The 20,595-nt window shown below is 39.1% G+C and overlaps 1 protein-coding gene across 2 annotated transcripts in view; it reads left to right on the top strand.

Annotated features, from left to right (window-relative positions):
• Nucleotides 1-20,595, top strand: part of MTUS2 (microtubule associated scaffold protein 2) — a 679,782-nt gene that overhangs the window by 493,710 nt on the left and 165,477 nt on the right. For both annotated transcript variants that reach the window (XM_043996074.1, XM_043996073.1), the window contains one exon: nt 1,227-1,438. In XM_043996074.1, coding sequence (XP_043852009.1) covers nt 1,227-1,438 — 212 coding nt within the window. The remainder of the gene's footprint in view (nt 1-1,226; nt 1,439-20,595) is intronic.

Here is a 20,595-nt window from a genome sequence, read left to right as displayed (position 1 = left end):
ATGTTTAGAGAAAATAGAGGACTTGGGCCATCCTGTACACTGAAGATTGGTAGCTCAGGTTTTGAAATCCTCAGAGGTCCTGTTGGGTGACCAAAAAAAAGGTTTGCACATCTACTTAATCCTGCAATTTCTGACCAAAGGAAGAAAGGGTGGGGGACATAATTTCTGGGCTAAACCCAGATAAAAGGTTACAAGGACAAAACAAAAATCCATCCCTGCCCTCAGGAAGCTCACAGTCTACTATTTTTGTTCCAGCACATTCAGATGCTAGAATCAATTATTCTTAGTTCAGATTCCACCTTTTTCTTTTCGCTGTCCCACTGCGGAGGTCTTTTGACCTTGAAGGGAATTCTCTAAGTGGCCCTGGAAGGAGGTACAGGGGAGATTTGGTGAATTTGGTTTCCTAGTTGTTCATACATACTTCTGTCCCAAAGATAAAGATATAGAATCTCATAGATGAGAAGAATATTCTGAGTTGCTTTCGTTTGATTTTTAGTAAACTAAAATGAAAAAAAAATGAAAAAATACATTTCTTCTGAGAAGATGCTCTTTAAATCCTAAAGCATTAGTCAAATGTATCAGCAGCAGAAGTATTATAACCTTTATGTAGGGCTTTTAAACATTGGCAAATGCTTCCCATATATTATTGCATTCGATCCTCACAAAAACACAGAGGTAGGTGGTATTATCATCGCTGTTTTACATATGAGGAAACTGAGGCTGAGAAAGCTTAAATTAAAAAGTTCTTACTTAAGAATTAATCTGGGGCAGCTAGGTGGCGCAGTGGATAGAGCACCGGCCCTGGATTCAGGAGGACCTGAGTTCAAATCCGGCCTCAGACACTTAACACTTACTAGCTGTGTGACCCTGGGCAAGTCACTTAACCCCAATTCCCTCACCAAAACAAAAACAAACAACAACAACAAAAAAAGAATTAATCTGAGGGGGCAGCTAGGTGGCTCAGTGGATAAAGCACTGGTCCTGGATTCAGAAGGACCTGAATTCAAATTCTGCCTCAGATACTTGACACTTACTTGCTGTGTGAGGCTGAGCAAGTCACTTAAGCCTCATTGCCCCACCAAAAAAAAAAAAAAGTTAATCTGAGGTAGGATCTGAACTCAGATCTATCATGATTCCAAGTCCAGTGCTCTAGGCACTATGCAACCTAAATACCTTATGTATTCCAAGTCTTATTTCATGTGTGTGTTTTTTTTTTTTCCTTATAGGATACCCAAAACAAAGGCCTGCTGTTCCAAGAAACGGGTTTGCTACCAAACCAGATCTACAGGCCCGGGAGGCAGAAAGACAATTTGTTCAGAGACTGAAGGAAAAGTGTGAAGAACAATCCAAGCAGCTCAGCTACATTCAGGGAGAACTGAAAAGGGCGATTCGAGGCTTTGAAGTTTTTGCTGTATCTACTCAGCATTTCTTTGGGAAGGTGAGTCCTCTAGTACAAAATTGGAACATCAGAGAGGGGCTGGGGACATTTTAGCTTGTTTGGTTTTTTAAATGACTCAAACGACTTGGGAGCCAAGTTGTTTATTCTATCAGGGAAAAGCTAATAAGTGAGGAAGGTTCACAATCAAATATATTTGACACTATAAGGGTAGCCAGTGGTGCCTGATTCTAGTATATGGGAAAGTTTAAAAGGTGGAACCTGAGATTGCAATATTGGGATGAAATGGAAATGTTGGTTCTCAGCATCAATGGTACCCAGTTGAGTCCATCTGTCTTTAGCTGTGATGTGGGCCACATGATACTTGGGTAGCTACCAACCTTAGAACTTAACCATGATGAGTTATTTGCAGGTGGTTTATAGACCAAATTGACTTTCCTGAATGGAATTTCTGGTATTTATTCTGTCATTTATGGAGGCTGTGATAATGCGATGTGAAGTCTCCCCTAATAAGAAACTGAGCAATCCCACTTCATGGCTGATTTAAGGAGGCAAATGTGGAGCATTTTAAATAGGCCTGTAATATTAGATATCAATCACTTAGGTTCCTCCCTTCACTAATAATGATGATAATAATTGGTGTTGATATAGTGTGTTAGAGTTTGCAAGATGCTTTACATACATAAGTTTATTTGAACTTCATAACAGCCCTGTAAGCTGGATACTATACATATCATTATTCCCATTGTATAGATTAGGAAATAGACTCAAGGAGCTTGCCTATGGCCACACATCAGGCAGGATTCAAACCTGATTCCAAGTCTGGCATTGATTAGTTAGAACTCTGCAGAACCTTTTATAACACTCCCACCTCCCTAACTGCCTACCTTCTACTCCCTCCCTCCAAAAAGAAGAAAAGTCCAGAAGCTATCACTTTAGGTTTTTTCTCGTGTACATTCTATATAGAAAGAGAGTAGGCTCCCTCATATGTGGTAATACATGGTAGAGTTAGCATATATATAGCAAATAAATATTATATTGTATATTGTATAATATACATAATATTATATAATATATACCTTGTATTATAGCGATATATAGGGATCTCTAAATATAGATATGTATATATCTATATATAGAGATAGAGATATATAAAGAGAGAGAGAGAGAGTTTTATCAGTTCAAATCCAGCCTCAGACACTTACTAGCTGTATAACCCTGGGCAAGTCACTTAACTATTTGTGCCTCAGTTTCCTCATCTGTAAAAAATGAGCTGAATAAGGAAATGGAAAACTACTCCAGTATCTTTGCTGAGAAAACCCTAAATGGGGTCACAAAGAGTCGCATGTGATTGAAAGACATGACTGAAATGAAATAGTTTCAACCTTCTTCCTTGCTAAAGCCTTTAGCCAGAAGCAAATAACAATGCTAACTAGTTTCAGTAAAATGTAACCTCATTTAGGACAGGAAACATTATTTTTGCCTTTGTGTATCCCCTGAGCTTAGCTTAGTGTCTTGTGTACAATAGTTGCCTAATAAATGGTTTTTGAATGAATGATTGAATGAATGAATTCAACCATTTCCTTTCTTTTTCCAACCCAGTAGCATTAAGGTTGAGGTTGATGTGTACGTTATAGAAGGACACCCCCATTATTCACAAGTGACATGAACAGACCTAAGTGTTTGAGAATTGACTGAGTACCAGCCTTTGCAGAGAAAAACTGAGGCATTTGAAGTACCAAAAGAGGCAGGATAGCAGAGTGGTTAGGGGTGGGGGGGTCAGCCTTGGAATCAGGAAGGCATGGGTTCAAGGTCTACATCCCGCCATTATGTAGCAGGCCAGACTTGAACCCAGATTTTCCTGATTGTTAGTTTTGACTTCTATCCAGATAAACACTGGGCCTGAAGTCAGGAAGAGCTGAGTTTGATTCCAGCTTCAAACACTTAGTAGCTTTGTGACCCTACACAAGCAAACATCTGTTTGCTTTAGTCTTCTCAGTTGTAAAATGGCCTAGCTCACAGGTTTGCTGTTAGGATCAAATGAGAAAATATTTATAAAGTGCTTAGCACAGTGCCTGGCACATAATAAGCACCCTGTGGTTGTTATTTTGTTATTTAGTGGTTTTCAGTGGTGTCTGACTCTTCATGACCCCATTAGGGTTGTCCTGGCAAAGACACTGGAGTGGTTTGCCATTTCTTTCTCTGGCTTATTTTATAGATGACAAAACTGAGGCAAACGGGTAAGTGACTTGCCCAGGGTCACACAGCTAGTAAGTGTCTGAGGCCAGAATTGAACTCAGGAAGATGAGTCTTCCTGCACCGACTTGGCAATCTATCCACTGTACCACCTACCTGCCCAATAAGCACCATATAAAAGCTTATTCCCTTCCCTTCCCCCTGCTTCACAAGTGACTTAATTATGCAAAGGAAAATAGGATCTTTCAGGAACAGTTCACTAGTAACATCTATGTTCTCTCTGAATAGACAGGGATTTTTCATTTCCTTACACTATTCACAGAGTCAGGGCTTAATCCAAAGGGACCCCATATCTGATAAATGGAGATTCAGGTTCATTCAAACTCTTATACATCTCTGTAGAGTTCAGCTACATAGGGCATGGGTGTGTGGAGTCAATTGTGCATTTGGTCAGTTAACATATTGTTTCCTCCATGCCGGGTGCAGGTTCAGTGGGCAAGAGTTTTATTTCTCTGCAGCATTACATGGCTCTTAAATCAAAGACAAAGCATCCCGGCTGGTGATTTATCAGTTTTCCCATCAGGCTTACCCACTTCTAGAATTGTACTCTACATGACATTTTAGCAAGATGGATGATGGACATGGATTTAGTATTTTTTTTTTCACTAAATCATAGCAAGCCACTTCAGACAGACCTCCTGAATGGCCTTGTCATTTAGCCTCTCAAACCATTCCTTCTTTTCTTTGTCTTTGTGACCTGTTACTACCTCTTGAGTTCTTCAACATGGGCCCAGAAGAAATAAACAAACAGGAACTTACTGTTGGGTAGAATGGAGGTGATCCACAGGGGTCTCCCATGGGCCTGCTGATGATACCCTCCTGGATGAGGAGGACATGTGGAGCTAAGAGTGATACATTGGGAAAGAGGAACACATTTCCATGAAAAATCAGGGAAGTTGTTATGGAAAGATGTTCCTGGGCCCACAAGTACAAGTTAGTAATCCTGATAAGTTGATCAGGGCATGGCCATAGGTTTAATCCTCATGTAAGCAGGTTAGCATCACATAGAAGGCAGCTGCTTGATGACCACAGGCTTCATTTCTACCGTTAGCCAGCATATGAAAAAATCCTGTGTTTCATTTTATGCCTGAGGAGGAAAATGGTGATGCATTAAGATGTCAAGTGAAGCAATGGAAGACATAGATAACGAGTTATTTCATTTCAAAGCAAGCATGATAATGAATTCCCTAACCTGGGATGTCTCCCATCTTCAAGTAACCGAAGGGCATGGACGCCAGATGGTGGCAAACTGTTCTTTATCGCCTTCATCTCCATCTCGGCTTAAGGAAAAACAAAATAAAAATAGATTATATCATGAAAGTTTTAGTTTAGCTATAAAAAATGAACCATATTGATAATGAGTGTTAAACAAGGAAATGAATTACCATTTATCGGTTGTGGGATCTTCTTAAGATTGTAGATTTAGATCTGAAGGGGACCCTGAAAGCCTCATTTTACATAAGAGGAAACTGAGTTCCAGAGTTGTTAGGTCACTTGCCCAAGATCATAGAGGTATGGACATCTGGGAATTGAATTAGGGTCTTTTGACTCTAAACTCAGTGCTGTTGGGTTCCTCTGTGCCTGAAGTGGTATAAAAAATATTGTCATTCATCCACTTTTCCGAAAACCTTTTTACCTCTTTCCATTTTCCCTCTTTCTGTAGTGGACACTTTCATTCTTCTAGTCTCCAAGGTTTACTATCTCATCTCCTCTCTTTCTCAACCTGCATATCCATTCGGTTGCCAAATCTTGACATTTCTAACTCCATAACCACTTTTATAACTGTCTTCTTCTCATAACTTATACCAGGGCTTCTTAAACTTTTCCTGCTTGTGACCCCTTTCTGCCCAAGAATTGTTTATGCAATCCTGGATATATGGGTATATAAAATAGGTATACATAACCTTTTGCTGTTGCCAAATTTTTGTGACTCCCACATTCAGTTAACTCCTTGTGGGGTCAGGATCCACAGTTTAAGAAGCTTTGACTTATACAATCACTGCTTTGGCTTAGGTTTTCATTATATCTCACCTCACCTGGAGTATTGCAATAGCTTGCTAATTGCTCTCCCTCATTTAAATCTATCAGTTCCAATTCACCCTCCACACCAAAGTGACTATGTCACTACCATACTCAGTAAACTATAGTAGCTCCCTATTACCTTTAGGATAAAATAGAAATTCCTCTGGCTTTGAAATCCTCTACATTTTCATTATTTATTGCTCCTCTTTTTTGTACTCTATAATATAGCCAAATTTCCCTTATTGTTCCTCGTAGCTGGAATGCCCTCCCTTCTCAACATAGGATCCCTTACTTCTTTCAAAACTCAGTTTTTACATGAGGCTTTTATTGAACCTCCCAACTGCTAGTGCCCTCTCTCCCAAAAGTACCCTGTTTTTTTCTTCTACATATACTTATATATGCCCTATTCTGTCCCTTGATAAAATGTAAACACCTTGAGAGCCCAAACATTTCATTTTTGTCTCATGTCGCCATCACTTAGCACAGTGCTTGGGATAGAGTGGGCCCTGAGAATGCATTTAATAAGGAAGTACTTGGGGGTGGCTAGGTGGCGCAGTGGATAAAGCACCAGCCCTGGATTCAGGAGTACCTGAATTCAAATCCGGCCTCAGACACTTGACACTTACTAGCTGTGTGACCCTGGGCAAGTCACTTAACCCCCATTGCCCTGCCAAAAACAAAATTATAAGGAAGTACTTGGTGATCTGATTGTCATCTAGGTTTTTGTTTTTTTTTTCTGCTTGATCATTCTGAGTATAATCAACACTTATTCATCTGCATGGATAATGGAAATGTCATTTATATTTACCTTTGAAAGGTGGCTTCCTGTTGCTAGGGTCTTCCCTATTAATATGTCCCTTCCATGTAATCTATTTATCTTGTACATGTACTTATATTTGTTGTCTCCCCCATTACAATGTCAGCTTCTCTAGGGCAAGGAATGTTTTTGCTTTTTCTTTTGTGATGTTTAAAATCTAATGTGGGTCTTAACTGCCCCCCCCAGTTTTGGGGGGAAGCTAGCTAAAATTACTGATAAATTCAGCAAGAGTTTAGGCTTTTAAGGATTTATTAAAGTGTATTGGAAGTCAGTGAAGAGAGAGAAGTTGAGAAAGCCACCTTTATTTAGCTATCCATGCTTCTATAGAGAACACATGGAGTAGATCTTTCTACTCTGTTCTGCCCCTGCTGCCACACACCGGTTCCTGAACGAAAAGAGAGAAATCTAGCGAGCGAGCCTCAGCTTCCTAGTTCCTCTCTCCCTCCCTGAAAGTGGAAACCCTTCAAGCTGATTGGTTGAGGGTGGTCTCCTGTTGATATCTTAGTCCACAGCCTCTGAGAACAACACCCCACTCAGGGCCAGCCAGGTGTGGTCTTGATTTAATCAACCTTAAGTAGGTTCTCAGTCAGTTTCTCAGTCTCACCTAATTCAATCAATTCTAAATCAATCTTCAGGAGGGGCCCCTGGGGGCTGCCAAATCCCATTATTTTCTCACACTTTGCATTTCCAGTGCTTAGCAAAGTATGTGTCAAACCTTAAGGACTTAATGAATGCTTGTTGATTGATTGATTGAGAGTTAGTGGGTCCTACTACAATTGAGGGAGGACAGAAATGGAGGCAATAACACTTGTCCTTCGTACTTTACAGGACCAATGTAAGGATATAATGTATTAATGTGAATGTGTTAAAGTCAATTAGCAGATATTATTTATTTACCATACACAAGTCTCTATGCTAAATATGACATGAATCCGAGCCTCAGGGAGTTTTTAGTTGTCTTTCTTCAGCTGTTAAGTGAGGGCATTGGACTACATGATCTCCAAGCTCCCTTCCTGCTCCAAACCTATCATACTATGACATCATATCTAACACCCTTTCCACTATATTATTCTGCCCCTTGCTACGCCACGCTATATTCTAGTTTGACCATCAAACTCATTCACCAGACCGGTGGTGATAATGATGATGGGGGAAATAATGATGAGGATAGCGGTGGTGATGATAATGGGGGTGGTGATGATGGTGGTGGTGGCAGAGATGATGGTGGTGGTGGCAGAGATGATGGTGGTAATGACGATGATTAGCATTTACGTAGCACTTCAAGGCTTCCTATGCACTCTACTATATGATACTATTTGATATTTACAACAGCTTTGTTATGTAGATGCTATTATTATTTCCATTTCTGTTGTTGTTCAGTCCTTTCAGTCATGTCTGAGTCTTCATGACCCTATTTGGGGTTTTCTTGGCAAAGATACTGGAGTGGTTGCTACTTCTTTCTCCAGCTTATTTTATAGATGAGGAAACTGAGGTTGAGAGGCTAAACGACTTGCTCAGAGCCACAAAACAATAAGTATTTTGAGGCAAGATTCAAACATGGTTCTTCTTGACTTCAAGTCTAGCCCTCTACTTCCTGGTTTCACAATAGCAATTCTTCCCACAAAAGATGATTTTTCTTTTTAGCACTTAGGACTTTTCAAAGAATATGATCTTTATCTTTAAAGGCAGTTTCCAAAGAACTTCCAAAGAGATTTTGAAAAATGGCAACATCTTTGGAGTAAGTCTATATGGCCTTCAGGGTAACTACTGTGAAGACAACCACATTCACTTGAATGTGTAAGTTCTAACAATCTGTTAAATCAGTTTTTATTGTAGTCACAACTTAAAAACTCAGTAACATTTTGAAACATTTGAGTAACAAAATTGAGTACAAGTAGCTATCACATCTGAGCTAGACTCATCTTTACCACCCTACCCCACCCCTGAAATTTGGGATGTTAGCAGAAAACTGGACCCTATTCAATAATCTAAGTTTAAAAAAAAAAGTAAAGAAGTATTAGAAAAAGATAGGTATGTGGGCTATGAAACATGAGAGAAGCCACGACAACAGGTTGGGTATTGTCTTAGACGGGCTGGAAAGAAATATTGGACTAAGATACCCCTCAACAAGAGGTATTATCTCATGGAAATTCTTCCTTTGCCTGATACCCTGTAGCTTTTCAGATATGTGAGTGCCTGCCAACTACCCAAACTAATGTGTGAGAACAGACTAGAAGATGCTCAATACCCTTAAGATTTTATTTTTGAAATTTTATATATGTTGACAAGCTTACAGAACATACAGGTAGCATAGGGAATACATTGGAAAGATAGCAGAAATAGAGAAGAAAGCAGAATTAAGAACATAATATACACAATGCCTACCACTATATAAAGGGGCAAAACAACCATATTACAAAACGTTAGAAAGTGAATATTGCAAAATTACAAAGAACAAACACGAGACCAAAGAAAAGATATAAGAAGGTGCACCTATTCCACTCCTTTGAGGAAGTGGGACCTCTGTAGGGGTGGAAAATTGCACATATTTTCAGATTCTTTTTCAATGTATTGATCTGTTTTCCTGATTTTTTTCCTCTTCCTACTTTTTAAAATTATTTGTTATATGGGATGGCTCTCAAGCAGAGGAAAAGGTAATCAAACCAGGAGAAATTGGTGATGTAAAAACAAAAGATATCAATACATTTTTTTAGAGTAATCTCTAATTCATGAATGAAGGGAGGAAAGACTAGAAGGAAAAAAAAGACTAAAGGCTAGATAAAAAACATTATCTTCCATACTGTGAATCTCCATTTCTTGACATAGAACTGCCATGAAAATTGTCAGCTGTGATACAACACTTCAGCCAGAATTAGGAAGGAATTTTGAGATGTCACTTTTAAGTGCCAACACCAAGCTGGCACTTGAGCTAGTTTCCAGCAGGTCTGGCCTCTAGGCATTTCATGGACGAGCAGACCACAGGCCAGGCATATCTGCTGTGAGCCACAATTGTTGAATTCTGCGTGGTACATTAATGAGTGTGATTCCCAGAGACTCTCACTTGTGCTAGTTAAAGTTGAATTTTTCATCATCTTCTTGTTGGCTTGTCCTGGGGAAACCACAGGTGCTTACTGACCTACTCTTGAGCAACCTCTAGTGGCTGGCAGGCATATGACCTAAGGCATTGCTTCAATATTGTCCAGGCACCCATTGCTTTTACAGAAATGGTTCTCAAAAAAAGTTGTACAGGTTAACTTTTGGCATATCAAATACAACTGGCTTAAGTTGTAAATAAGGGAAGATCTGTCTTCATTTTCATCATTAATTGGCTGTGGCTCCTCCTTTAATGAGGTAGTCGTATTCGGATGAAAATTTGGAAACAGAAGACTTGGGTCAGTCACTTAGTGTTTGTTAAGCACCTACTGTGTGTCAACCCACCCCTTCATGGAGGTGGAAGGTCCATAGTTGTTATACATTGCACATGTTGGGGGACTTTTTCGATATATAGTTTTTTCCTTCTTTTATTTTTTTGGTCATTAAAAAATATTATTTGTTCTATGGGATGGCTCTCTCTGGGAGGAGAAAGGAGAGAGGTATGGATACTAGGGATAACTATGGTGATGCAAAAAAAATCCCAGAAGAGATCCATAAAAATATATTTTAAAAATAAAGGATGAAAATAGAAAGGAGGCAAGCTAATATGAATCATAAAAATCAAGAGAATACTTCTTGAGCTTTTGGCAATAACAATGTGATTTAGCAGGAAAATGACTAAAGTGAAGCCAAAGATTCTGACTATGGGTGGACAGCTCACTTTCTGTGTGACAAGTCACTTGATTTCTCTCGTTAAAATTAGACTCTACAGAAATGCTTCATAGAGAGGGTGAGTTTAGAAGGATAGTTAGGATAGGAAGCAAAAGAAAGAAGCAGAGAGAGGGGAGGCTTGACAGAGGTGAAGCAGAGGGAATGGCATTCACTTCAATTCCATAGGAATTTGTTAAGCACCTACTATGGGCTGGGCATTGTGGTAGGTTTAGGGATAAAATGACAGCAACCAGTCCCTGACCTCAAAGAGCTTACATTCTAATAGGGGAAAGCAGTATATACACAGGCGAGAGATAGACACAAATATTTATAAAGTACATACACAGTGTTTTTATGGAAGAGAAAATAGCTCTAAGAACTGGAGAAATTTGGAAAGTTTTTTTGTATAATCAGTAAACATTTATTAAGTGCCTTCTTTGTGCCAGGAACTGTGCTAAACACTGGGAATGCAAAGAAAGGTAAAAGACAGAACATGCCTGCCAGCCACTAGAGGTTGCTCAAGAGTAGGTCAGTAAGCAACTGTGGTTTCCCCAGGACAAGCCAACAAGATGATGAAAAATTCAACTTTAACTAGCACAAGTGAGAGTCTCTGGGAATCACACTCATTAATGTACCATGCAGAATTGGGAGTTCATCTAAGTGTTATACAGGATAAACTGAAAATAATCGACAGAGGGAAGGTATTGTGTTCTACTCTCCTCCTAACAGGGACAACCAAGGAGATAACCCTTGAGCCAATCAATATTTGGTGGGGTTTTTTAATAATGCGCATATATACATACACATATATATACATATATACATATACATATGTACTTGAACACATGCATACACTTATGCTCTCCCAAAGTTGTTAGGAAAAAAGATTTTTGTTTTTAATCATAAGGCATCATATGTTGTTTTTATTCTGAAGTAGTCCAGTGGATTGGATAGAAATCTGGCCTCAGAATAAAGATCAGGGTTCAAGTTTGGCCTCTTATACATACTTACTCTAACACTTACTACCTGGGCAGAGGGTCACTATTAAGTGACTAGGCAAATCATTTAACCCATCAGTGCACCAAGCAACTTTCTGAGGCTATAAGTTGCAAAAAAAAAGTCTGCATTAACAGAGTGAATTAATTCACCTGGCAATTAATTCCTTTTACCAGAGAAGTCACAATTTTGAACAAAAACAATAGCAAAAAATAGCCCCTAATGCATAAGCACAATGACTTGCACAGGGTAGGAACACAGCATTCAGCAAAGTACTTGACACACAGTAGGCACTTAATCAAAGCTTATTGAACTGACTAACCATAAATATTCCACTTTGAAAGAATGAATCGATGAGTGAATATTCATGAGTGAGAAAAGAACAATTCTATAATTATAACAAATAATTATATAGATATGTATACACACACACACACACACACACACACACACACACACACACATATATATATGTGTGTATATAAAATAAGAAGTAAAAAGCACCTCTTTTAACTGTTTGGTAAGCTCAGATCTTCAAGACTGTCTCATGCTTTGAAGGGAATCCCAGTAGTGAAAACATGATAATAATATGGGACACACTTAGTATGAGTCATGGACCAAGCTGGTCCCTCTAATCTTCAGATGCAAGAAAGGGAAGCCTTTCCCTTCATAAGTCAACACAGGCATTTCAGAACTGTGCACCAAACAAAATTCGCCAAATAGCGATTGTATCCACTTCACTCTTTATAAGGTGCTTTCATCAATAATAAAAACGACCATTTAGAAGGAATAATGATTTCCCCCCCACTGCTTCTCTAAACAGCATGCAGGAAAGATTAATCTTTCTGTGGTCCTTTAGCCTGGAGTAATTAAAGGATATTTTTTACATCTCATGAGCCCATAGGTCAAAATTTCTTACAGTATTATTGGATAATGCTGAAGACTATTAATATGAAGAACTCAGGTTGAATTAAAGTTATGAATCTTCTGTTATGAAAGGTTCAGATTAATTGTTGCTCAGGGAGTGTGTCCCATGGCCCAGAAGCAAAGGTATCTTACAGAATAATGATCTTTAGCTCTCTGGACCTTAGCACAGAGAATATCTGGGCAGAACACCTGAAATATATTCTTATTACTGAGATGCAAGAAGGCCCTCAGATCATGTCATGCAGACTGTTAAAATAAAAAGGATTTCTTAACAGGATGGATCAATAGTGGGACTTGGAAAGGTCTTAAGGGACCTGGGACTTAAGAAGTCATTGGGGGAAGCTAGGTGGCACAGTGCATAGAGCACTGACCCTGGAGTCAGGAGGACCTGAGTTCAAATCCAGCCTCAGACACTTGACATTTACTAGCTGTGTGACCCTAGGCAAGTCACTTAACTCCAATTGCCTCACCAAAAAAAAAAAAAAAGTCATTGAAGACTAAGATAAATGAGCAGATAGTGAGAGGACAGTGTAAGTGTTTTGTATGAATTCACATCTCCAGAGCCAGATAAATTTCAGCCATTCAATCAACAAGCATTTATTAAGCTTCTTCAATGGGCCAAGTGATGTGCTTAAACAGTAGGGATACAAAGAAAGGTAAAAGATGCCCTCCCCCCCAGGGAGCTTACAGTCTAATGGGAGGTTCAACATGAAAACAACTATGTACAAACAAGACAAATGTAGGACAAATTAGAGATAACCAACAGAAGAAAATCACTAGAATTAGGAGGGAATAAGAAAGACTTCTTGTAGAAGGTGGGATTTTAGTTTAGACTTGAAGGAAGCCAGAGGAACCAGAAAGGAGAGAAGGAGAGAGAGAGAGAGAGAGAGAGAGAGAGAGAGAGAGAGAGAGAGAGAGAAAGAGAATGCACATTCTAGACCTCAGGGACAGCCAGTGAAAAATCCAGAGTTGGGAGATGGAATATCTACTGTGAGTAATAGCAAGGATGACATTTGAGGGCTTGGAAAGAATTCATAGGTATGATTGCTCACTAGCTGGTAGTAATTTTTGAAAACCCATGGAAAACAAGAGGGGCCCTGAAAATCTGGAGATGGGAAAATATTCCAGTTTTCAAAAAGAGGAAAAAGGTTAGGTTCTAAAAAGGGTAGCTCAGAAGCCACCTCCAGCAAAACCAAAGAACAGATTGCGAGAATAGGAAGCAGTGATCAGTAGATACCAACATATTAATTACAGCAGACCAGCCTCATTTCATTTTTTTAAAAAGGTAGCCTTGTAAATTAAGGGAAAAATATAGACATAGTATACCTAATTTTCAGCAATTATATTTGGTTAACATAATTTCTCATTGTGATTTCTTGCATATAGTAGGTGCTTAATAAATGTCTAGGGCAGCTAGGTAGCTCAGTGGATAGAGTGCTGGGCCTAGAGTCAGGAAGACTCCTTTGGGAAAGTCATTTAACTCTGGATGCCTCAGTTTCTTCATCTGTAAAATGAGAAGGAAATGACCAGTATCTTTGCCAAGAAAACCCCAAGTGGAGTCATGAAGTCAGACAAAACTTAACAGAACTAGTAAATGTCTGGAGAATTGTAGATTGATATATTTTTGTGAATAAGATGAAAATAAGATGACAGTAGAGTTAGGTGAGCATGTGTCCAAAAGAGTTTATGATACAATAGAGTGCTCTCTTGGTCAACAAAAGAAATTTTAAACAGCACAGGATAAAGAGAAGGATGGTCCGTGTTCTTGCTTTATTCAGTCACTGATTTGTCTTATACATTTCAAATTCTTTCAAGGTGTTTCTGATTCAGAATTTGTGATAATTCAACCCAGGGCAGCTAAGTGGCACAGTAGATAGAGTGCCAGGCCTGGAATCAGGAAGACCCATTTTTGTGAGTTCAAATCTAGCCTCAAATACTTATTAGTTGTGTGACCCTGGGCAAGTCACTTAATGTTCTTTGCTTAAGTTTCCTCATCTGTGAAATGAGGCAGAGAAGGAAATGGCAAACCACTCCAATATCTCTGCCAAGAAAACCCCAAATGGGGTTACAAAGAATTGGACACGACTGAAATGACTAAACAAGAACACCACCAGCCACCTTTAAAACTGAGTAGTCAAAGTGATGAAAAAGAACATTTACATTAGGAGGCAGGAGGCCCAGGTTCAGATTCCCACTCTGCTGTTTACTATGTGACCTTTGACATATTTCTTAACCTCTCTGAGCTTCGGTTGCTTTACCTATAAAATGGGGATAATAAGATTTCACCTGATTTTAAAATGGTGGAATCAGATAACCTTTTCATATTCTGTCCTAACACAAAGATCTGTGATTATGGAATTGCTCTCAAGGAATCCAAATAAATGTTATGTCATTTTAATTGAAAATATTTGGAAATTCCAGATGAGCAATCCCTAGGACTCTCTTGAGTAGCCTAGCAATGTAGGTTAATTAGCCCTGTAGCCACATTATACCCCTAGTTATACATAATCCATGGCAGCTGTGGGGTATAAAGTGATATGTGAAAATCATATTTTAAATCATGAACTAGATGATTTATGAGCATCACAGAATATTGTGTAGAAAGCTAGTCTTAGAATCAGGAAGACCTAAATTCAAATCTTATCTCTACCATATTGGTTGAGTAACACTGGGCACATCACTTAACTCTCTAAGACTACGGGGGAAGTGCAGGTGGGTGCCAACCTGCTCTGATAGAGGGATGAACTGGTAAATGTTTAACAACCAGCTATATACTTTTAAGATATACTTTTAAGTTTAATCTGTAAGGATTAGCATTTTCTGTATCACTTTCATAAATCTAGACAATAACAAAACAGTAAGTCAAGCCCTAATTTGTAATGTTTGCCAATTTCCAAATGCTTACACTGAAAATTGAACAACCAGCTCTCCCAAGCCAGTCCAAGCTGGTTCCAGCACTATCCTGGAACTTCTTTATTAGGAGTCTATCATTAATCAGTTATTTTGTGGTGGTTGTTGGTTTTTTTGGTTTGTTTATTGGGATTTTTTTTCAGGGCAATGAGGGTGAAGTGACTTGCCCAGGGTCACACAGCTAGTGTCAAGTGTCTGAGGCTGGATTTGAACTCAGGTCCTTCTGAATCCAGGGCCAGTGCTTTAGCCACTGTGCCACCTAGCTGCCCCAGTTGTTGTTTTTAATGGAGATTTAATGGAGATTGAAAAATATCTTCCATTTTGCCAGAACACTCCATTAAATTGGAGGTTGCCTTTAAAATTAGAAATATTTGATTTTCACACAAACTTTTAAGGGAGCCAGTGGTACAAATAGTGAGTACAAGCTAGCTCCCAAGTTTCTGCCTATCCACCTCCACTAATTAACTACATGACCTTGGACAAGTCATGTTACTTTTCTAGGTCTGAGTTTCTTTCCTCCCTTGTTAAATAAAGGTTTGGGCCTGAGATGATGTAAGGTCCCCATTAGCTCTTCCATTTTTTTATGATTCTGGACATGTCTGTCCCAGCTAAGGAGAATATAAATAAATATTCTTAGGCGTAGAAACAGATCAGAGATTTTTGGTCCATGTTTCAAAATCTGCCTCATTGTCAGGAATCCCTTTTGGTGCTTACAACTCTAGGCCAACCAATTCCTTCTTAGTCAACAGAAAAGTTTCAGCCTGCATTTTAGCTCCCTGGCAATCCATCCAGGAGACCATCTCCTATAAGGAATGACAATAGTGACATCTACAGGCCATTTGCTAGAAGTGAAATCTCATCCACAGAGCTGCGAAGGACTTCTTCCAAAGGAGTTCCCAGATTACATTTGTATACATTTAAGCTTGTTTTAGGAGGGTACATGATTTCTCTTCCCCCACCCCCATATCTTAAGTGCTGTTACTTGGAAGGAAGGAATAGAATTTTTCTCAGCTTCACCCCAGAAGACAAAGGAGTTCCAGTGTGTTGGAATTTGTCCTAACATAAGAAACAATTTACTTTGCCCAAAAATTGAATGAGAAAGAAAATAAATCTCCCCCCAACTCCCATCACTGGAGGTTTTCAACAGAAGCTGGACTATCTCATGACAGAGGTGCTGTTGATGGGGGGGGGAGGGATTACAGCTTCAGCTTTTCAATTTCTTTCAACCCTAAGATTCTAAGGATTGTAGATTTCTTTCTGTAGAAAGCCAGCTTCCCCCGGCCCCCCCCCCCCATCATCACTGAGACTTTATCCCAATACCATGAACTTCAGACTGATTTGCTCTACAAATTAAATTGGAGCAAGCTCTGGAACTGAAAACACCCAAGCTGTTTTCCTTTCTCATTTTATTCCTGACAGTCACATTCCAGAGACAGCAAGAATAAGATTTATGTGGCTTACTGTAACTGGTGTGCTGTGAGATAATTCACAGAAGCAATTATATACAGCACAAACAAAGCAGTCAAAACAATCTATACCTGAAAATAGAGTCCCCTGGGAAATGAGGAACTATCTCCCACTGCCTTGTCAGGAACCTAGAGAGGAGCTATTAGACTCAGAATGATGGAACAATATTGGCTGCTCCATATTATTTTGAAAAAACAAGAGTCATCACCAGATGTCTTATACTCATTAAACTGATAGGCCCTGATGGGATTTCCCTAACTTTTCTTTGGAAGCAGTTCTAAAAGTTTTTTTTTCCCTAACTTTGAATTGAATCTGGAACAAGAATTCCACTGGAATTGTGTGTGAGCATATCTCTCTTTTTCTTTTCTTTCTTTCTTTCTTTCTTTTTTTTTTTTTGGTGAGGCAATTGGGGTTAAGTGACTTGCCCAGGATCACACAACTAGTAAATGTCAAGTGTCTGAAGCCGGATTTGAGTCTTCCTGACTCCAGGGCCGGTGATCTATCCACTGCGCCACCTAGCAGCCCCATGTGAGCTTATCTCAAGACCCAAAGGCAGTAGTTATTTTAAGTCACTTGGGATTCAGCTCTTGGAAGCTTAATGGAATGTATTACTCAGCCTTGTTTTTTCTGGCTGTTGGGGTCTTTGTCCATTGTTTCAGTACATAAGAGTCTACAGCTTCACCTTTGAGGCGAGTGCCAGAGAATTTCCAGAAGAATATCCAGGTGAAATCCAAATGGCCCAGAGAGCAAGCATGATAAGGTCAGTTCTGGTGTTAATGCTGTCAGGGCTCGTGTCACTGACAACCAGGTGTGGATCCACAAACATATTAGCCCAAGGTGGACATAATGAGAGCAGCTTCCATGGGAATTTCATAGTCCAGAGTCCTTTGCTGCTGCTGCTGCTTCTTCTTCTTCTTCTTCTTCTTCTTCTTCTTCTTCTTCTTCTTCTTCTTCTTCTTTTTGTGAGGCAGTTGGGGTTAAGTGACTTTCCCAGGGTCACATAGCTAGTAAGTGTCAAGTGTCTGAGGCCGGATTTGAACTCAGGTCCTCCTGAATCCAGGGTCAGTGTTCTACCCACTGCACCACCTAGTTGCCTGGTCCTTTGCTTCTTACTGAGATTTCACATTATCAAAATTTAGAGTGTGTTCCATCCTCTCAAACCCTAAGGACCTCTCCTGGGAAGGAATACAAATTTCATAGCGTCTTTCCAGCCTTAGGTAATTAGAAGGAAAGTTCCATTTTTCTCCTCAATAAAAAAGCCTAGCTTTAATTACTTTCAAACATTTTCTACTAATTTGCAGAATTGCAGCCACTTACTCAAATGAGGAGTAAGAAAATCTTCTATCTTTGTTTTTGTCCTCATGTCCTGATTAATAGGCCTTTCACCTTCATATATGTTTCTGGAAGGTCTTTTTGCAAGGTTTTGTTTGTTTGGTTTTGGTTTTTTAATGAGGGTTTAATTCTAGTGGAAGATGCAAGCTGGTACTATGATGTCTGTGGCCAAGTTCAAAAGCTATAATCAAAAGTGTTGACATGACAGTGTAGATTTGTCCCATAGTTGCATGATATTAGTCAAAACAGTGTTGGTTAGTTTGTCCTATGAGGAAAATGTGCTATAACTAAATATCATAGAAGCATTTATTTTTTTTATTTTGTATCATTCTAAAGTTGACAAACACCAGAAAACATTAGGATTTCTATATAGACAGAACAGGAAAGAGGATTGTTTAGGAAAGTATGAATCTTATTACATGCAGCTTGGGATTTTTATTGTTGGTTGGTGTGTTTTTTAATGCTCAAGAGAGGGACAGCTAGGTGAAACAGTGGGTAAAGCCCTAACCCTGGAGTCAGAAGGACCTGAGTTCAAATGTGACCTCACACAATTATTATCTATGTAACCCTGAGCAAGCCACTTAACCCCAGTTACCTCCTAAAAAAAGGAATACACTCAAGAGAGCATATTAATTCTAAAACTATTTTGCCTGTCTGTTACCCTCTGAACCTCTGATCTCTTCTATGCATTTTATTTAAATGATTCATTGGTGACCATATCTTCCTGGGATGGGGGAGGAACATCACTATTATTAATCCTCTTTCCCTTCCCCCAATTCTGTACTCCCCACCAAAACAAAACAAAATAAAAAACCTCCCTTATAACTTTAGCATAGCCAAGTAAAACAAATCCATATGTTGTCCAAAAATATATGTCTGAAAACATATGTCCCATTCTGCACCTCTAGTCCATCACCTTTCTGTCAGGAGGTGGGTAATAAGTTTTATCATCAGTTCTCTGGAATCACAATTGGTCAGTGCATTGATCAGATTTCTTAAGCCTATCAGAAGTGTTTTTCTTTATAATGTTGTAACAATATAAATTATTCTGTTGGTTCTGATCACTTCATTTTGTATCAGTTCATACAAGTCTTCTCAGGTTCCTCAGAATCTACCTCGTCATCATTTCTTACAGTATAATAATATCCCATTTAACTCATATGTTATATTCTGTTCAGTCATTCCCTGACAGACTTTTCCCAGAGTTCTCTGTTTTTTACTACAACAAAATACTCTGCTTTGAATAATTTATATAAATGGTCATTTTAAAATACCTTTAGGGATATAAACCTAAAAAATGGTATTATTGGATCAGAGGGTATGCACAGTTTAGTGATTTTTTTGGGGGGGGTGTAATTTCTTTTCTTTTTCTTTTTTCTTTTTTGTTTGTTTGTTTGTTTTTGCAGGGCAATGAGGGTTAAATGAGTTGCCCAGGGTCATACAACTAGTAAGTGTCACGTGTCTGAGGCAGAATTTGAACTCAGGTCCTCCTGAATCCAGGGCCAGTGCTCTATCCACTGTACCACCTAGCTGTCCCCATGGGTATAATTTCAAATTCCACTCCAGAACATTTGGACTAATTCAGATTTCCACCAATAGTGAATTACTGTGCCTGTCCTCCCACATCCCCTCCAACAATTGTCTTCTTAGAAACATTTTACAACTTAACTATGAAGGTTGGTTTTAGTATATTAATAATTACTTTGTTAGAGTCTTATGTGGGATATACCTTTCTATCTAAAATCATGGAATTATCTATATAGATCTGGAAGAGACGATCCCTATCATAAAGCCAAATACCCTGTAGATGAAGAAATAAATCTGGAAAGATTAAGTGACTTGCCTAAAGTCATACAGGTTATGTATGGTAAGTTGCTGTTTGAACCCTCTGTTTCTAAGCCTAGCGGTTTTTGTTTTTTGCTACTGTACCACATCTGGATGGTGAAAGTAACGCATTGCTTAAATAGATTCCTGGCACTTGTTTGAATGCTAAGAGTCACTTTCAATAAAAAGTGCTTTTTTTGCCATGTGTTCAATAATCATAAAAACATGAGAAGGGAACTCACATAGGTTCAAAGTCATAAAGTTATTGATCGAAAGCTGGAGAGGACCAACTCCTTTTTTTTTTTTTTTTTGGCAGGGCAATGGGGGTTAAGTGACTTGCCCAGGGTCACACTGCTAGTTAAGTGTCAAGTATCTGAGGCTGGATTTGAACTCAGGTCCTCCTGAATCCAGGGCCTGTTCTTTATCTACTGTGCCACCTAGCTGCCCCCAACTCCTTCTTTAAAAAAAGAAAAGAAGAGGAACCTGCAAACCAGGGAGATTAAGTGGTAGTTGGCCCAGGTTCATGCAAGTAGAGATGCTATGAGAGGTGAAATCTGAACCCAAGTCCTCTGATTCTAGACCCAGTGCTCTTTCCTCTGTGTCAAGATGCCCTCATCTAGTCTGGTCCCTGTAGAACCGGAATAAAAGTAGAAAATCTCAGGGAATCATGGACTTGGGATATTCTTCTATATTCACTGGTTCTCAAGGAGTGCTCAGTTTACCATGCTTCCCTTCACTGTTGTTCTTCTGCCTCTGGGACATCCTAGTGAGAGGTACAGCTCAGAAACTAACATGGCAGAAATAATGATTTCTACCTTCAGCCAGTATTTCCTGTAATGGTGCC

Source organism: Dromiciops gliroides, chromosome 3 (assembly GCF_019393635.1).
Source record: "Dromiciops gliroides isolate mDroGli1 chromosome 3, mDroGli1.pri, whole genome shotgun sequence".
Taxonomy (NCBI): Eukaryota; Metazoa; Chordata; class Mammalia; order Microbiotheria; family Microbiotheriidae; genus Dromiciops; species Dromiciops gliroides.
This window is presented reverse-complemented; position numbering and strand designations above follow the sequence as displayed.